We start from the raw sequence: 3,299 nt of genomic DNA on the forward strand, positions 1-3,299 counted from the left end.
GGCCGCGGGGCGCTCGGTGCCCGCAGCGGGGCGCTGCCCGCCGCCCCTCGCTGCCCTCTGATTGGACGGCGGGGGAATCCCGCCGGGCCGCTCTCCGCTATATAAAAGGGCGGCGGGGCCGCCGTTGCCTCACTGCCCGCCCTCAGCGCGGAGCGGCGGGGCCGCCTCCTCTCGGTTCTTTTCGGCGCTGAGGCGGCGGCGATGGCCGAACTCAAGTCGCTGGGCGGCGAGGCGTACCTGGCGCTGGCCCCGGGCTACGGCCCGTCGGCTTTCGCTTACGGCGGCGCCGAGGGCCCGCGGGGCGCCTACGCGGGGGGCGGCGGGGCGGACTTCCACCCCGGGGCGCTGGGCAAGTCGGCGGAGAGCAGCGGCGAGCAGAGCGGCGACGAGGAGGACGGCTTCGAGGCCGGGGTGAAGGGCGGCGCGGCCTTCGAGAGGGAGGGCAAGCTGAAGGCAGCGGCGCTGGGCAAGAAGCCCAAGGAGCAGCGCTCGCTGCGCCTCAGCATCAACGCGCGGGAGCGGCGGCGGATGCACGACCTGAACGACGCGCTGGACGGGCTGCGTTCCGTCATCCCGTACGCCCACAGCCCCTCGGTGAGGAAACTCTCCAAAATCGCCACCCTGCTGCTGGCCAAGAACTACATCCTCATGCAGGCGCAGGCTCTGGAGGAGATGCGGCGGTTGGTGGCCTACCTGAACCAGGGCCAGGCCCTCAGCGCCCCGCTGCCCGCCACCCTCAACCCCTTCGGACAGACGGCCGTGTATCCCTTCACCGGCACGGCCTTGCCCGGCTGCCCCGAGAAATGCACTGCCTTCACAGGAGCCGCCTCCGCTCTCTGCAAACACTGCAGCGACAAGCCTTGACTTCTGCCTTCTCCGGGCTTCTTCTCGGTTTTTTTTTCTTTTTCTTTTTTTTTTTTTTTTCCTTCCGTGCTTTTTTTCCCACCACCATCAGCCCTGGCTTCCTACCATCAGTTAAGTCTGGGTTTTCTTTCTTTTTTTTTTTTTTGTTCATTTCTTGTATACTTCCTCCTGGACCTCATATTGGAAGCATTTGGCCATTACACTGACCCAAAAAGCACACTCGTTACTAACTCCGTTTAGTTCTCCCCCTGTGCAGCTTCATCCATAGAGTCGTTTCCTTCCCGTGCTGTTAGTGGACTGTGCACATAACATTTCTGCTTGTGAAGTTCTTGAGCAGTTCTTAAACTGAACTCCAGAATCACGGAGAGGGGGGAAGATCTGGAGGTGGAAACCTCAGTGGGATTTTTTGGGGGCCATAGTTGATCTGGGTTCGAAACAGCTTAGAAGAAACAAAACCCAGCCCCCAAGCTATGCAATGTTTCAGAATCGCACGTAAACTAGAGGGGTTCCTATGTAGCCAGATGGGGTTTGATTGTGCCCACGAATCCCAGTGCAAATGTCATTTGCTCGGCTTGTGGGAAGGAGGAAGCTTGGTGCCCCTGATAAAATTACAGATGCTTCAAAATAAGATGCAGTCTTGTGCTTTAAAAAAAAAGAAATTCTTGAACTGAGGGGAGTCTTGATTGTATGCTAATGCCTGCTTTTTGCCTGTTTCTCAGCGTGGTTAAGTTTTCCAGGTTTTCCAAAGCCTTTGCTCATCATGATAAACAAACAAAAAAGTCACTTAACATATTTATATGTATTTATAATAAATAAAAGACATGAATAACTGTTTTCTCTGTCCTACATGTCTCTAAAGCCAGCTGGTAGTCAGAGCACAGCCCCTGCTGAAGTCAGTTAAAGAGATGCTGCAGCAGTGCTTCGCAGGGTACCAGTGTGAAGTTAGGTGAACAATCGTACTTTGAAAACCTTTTGGACATTCAGCTCCTTATCAGCAGGGATTTGGGATTTCTCTGCAATTTGTTTCATGAATCCCAAGCGCCCAAAAGGTGCTCACACCTGACATTTACAGTTAAGCAGCCTGTAAGTATGTCAGATTTAGGTTGTGTATTTCAGCTCTTGCTGGAGAATGCCTTGCCCCCAGCACTGGAGCTGTGTTTAGAAGGGGCTGCTCTAGCACAGAACGTAGCTCCCAGGATTCTCATGTGAAACGTGGCAGGGAAGGAAGTTGCTAAAAGATTCTGCTCATCCCTTTGGCTTGGTCTTCTGTTCTGTTTGCAACTTGATCCTAGACCTGCGTGTGGTTTGGGCCACTTAATGTCACAATTAATGAATAATCTTGCCAAGTATTGACTGTGTTAGTGCAAGTTACCAAGTGGGTACTTTGCTGGCCAAGTTTTTAATGTCGCTGTGCTGGTTTACTTTGGTTTTGTTTTATTATATTTAATGCTTTGGTGCCTTGTGTGCTTCACTAATGATTATATAATCGTAATTGAAGTACATTCAGTGATTTCTGTTCAGATCGGAATACCCGCCCTGTGTCAGAGCAAGCACATAAACTGGTACAGTTGCAGCCTGAGGGGCTCGAGCTGTCCATGGCCATTTGTGTTAGGAGTGGGGTGTAACTATTTAGGGTTATTAAACCAATTTCCATGGCTGTCGTTAGTGTTATGCTAATTTGAAAAGGACTGCCGTCTCTCTCAAGCCACTTGTCTGTGGCACTTCGTTTTAATTAATACCTATCCAAAAGACTTTTTGTTTTGGAAAATGAATGTGTGATTCAGCTTCATTCACAAACGCATACTTGAGATTAGGTCTTGCTTATTTCCATTCTTGTACCTTCCTCTTTTTTAACAGGAAAGTTTATCTGTCGTACCTCATTCAGAAATTCTTGAAATTATTCTTAAAAGGCATCTGATGAAGTGAAAGTCAACCAGAGCCAATACTGAAGCACAAATGACTGGAAGCTGCAAATCAGCAACAGTCATTCGATATTTTGCAGGCTGAGTTGTTGTCAGAAACTATTTGGAGGAGGGAATCATGATCTTTATCTAGACGTTCATTAATTCTGTTTAAAATCGTTGAAAACTGAACAGTTGTGAATATTTAAATGGCAAATGGTTGAATTGTTCAGTTCTCACCACAACTGAAATAGTTGGAGTATGAAATATTCAACAGCTTCATATTAAATATGAGTTTGTTTTGGTGAAAAAATTGTAACAATGGAATTTATAATTGCTTTTTTTTCTCAGCTAATTATATTGAGAAGTGTCTCATTGTAATTTCCGAGCTGAGAAAAGTCTCCACAGTCTTACAGTTATTTTTGGAACAATCATTTTTAGTACAGTGATTAACTTCTGCAATTTCCTTGAGAAAAAAAAGCCTGCTTATATTGCCATATCTACCTGGAATCCTAAAATCAACCTTCAGAGGGT

The 3,299-nt window shown here is 48.5% G+C and overlaps 1 protein-coding gene across 1 annotated transcript; it reads left to right on the forward strand.

The window, feature by feature from the left end:
• Positions 1-201: 201 nt before the first annotated feature.
• On the forward strand, positions 202-1,971 carry BHLHE23 (basic helix-loop-helix family member e23). Its single transcript, XM_042884784.1, has one exon. It carries the CDS (start codon positions 202-204, stop codon positions 862-864), a length of 663 nt encoding a protein of 220 aa, XP_042740718.1. The 3' UTR covers positions 865-1,971.
• Positions 1,972-3,299: the final 1,328 nt, after the last annotated feature.

The sequence above is a fragment of the Lagopus leucura genome, unplaced genomic scaffold, assembly GCF_019238085.1.
Source record: "Lagopus leucura isolate 7727_CA_CO unplaced genomic scaffold, USGS_WTPT01 Super-Scaffold_100045, whole genome shotgun sequence".
In the NCBI taxonomy this organism is placed as follows: Eukaryota; Metazoa; Chordata; class Aves; order Galliformes; family Phasianidae; genus Lagopus; species Lagopus leucura.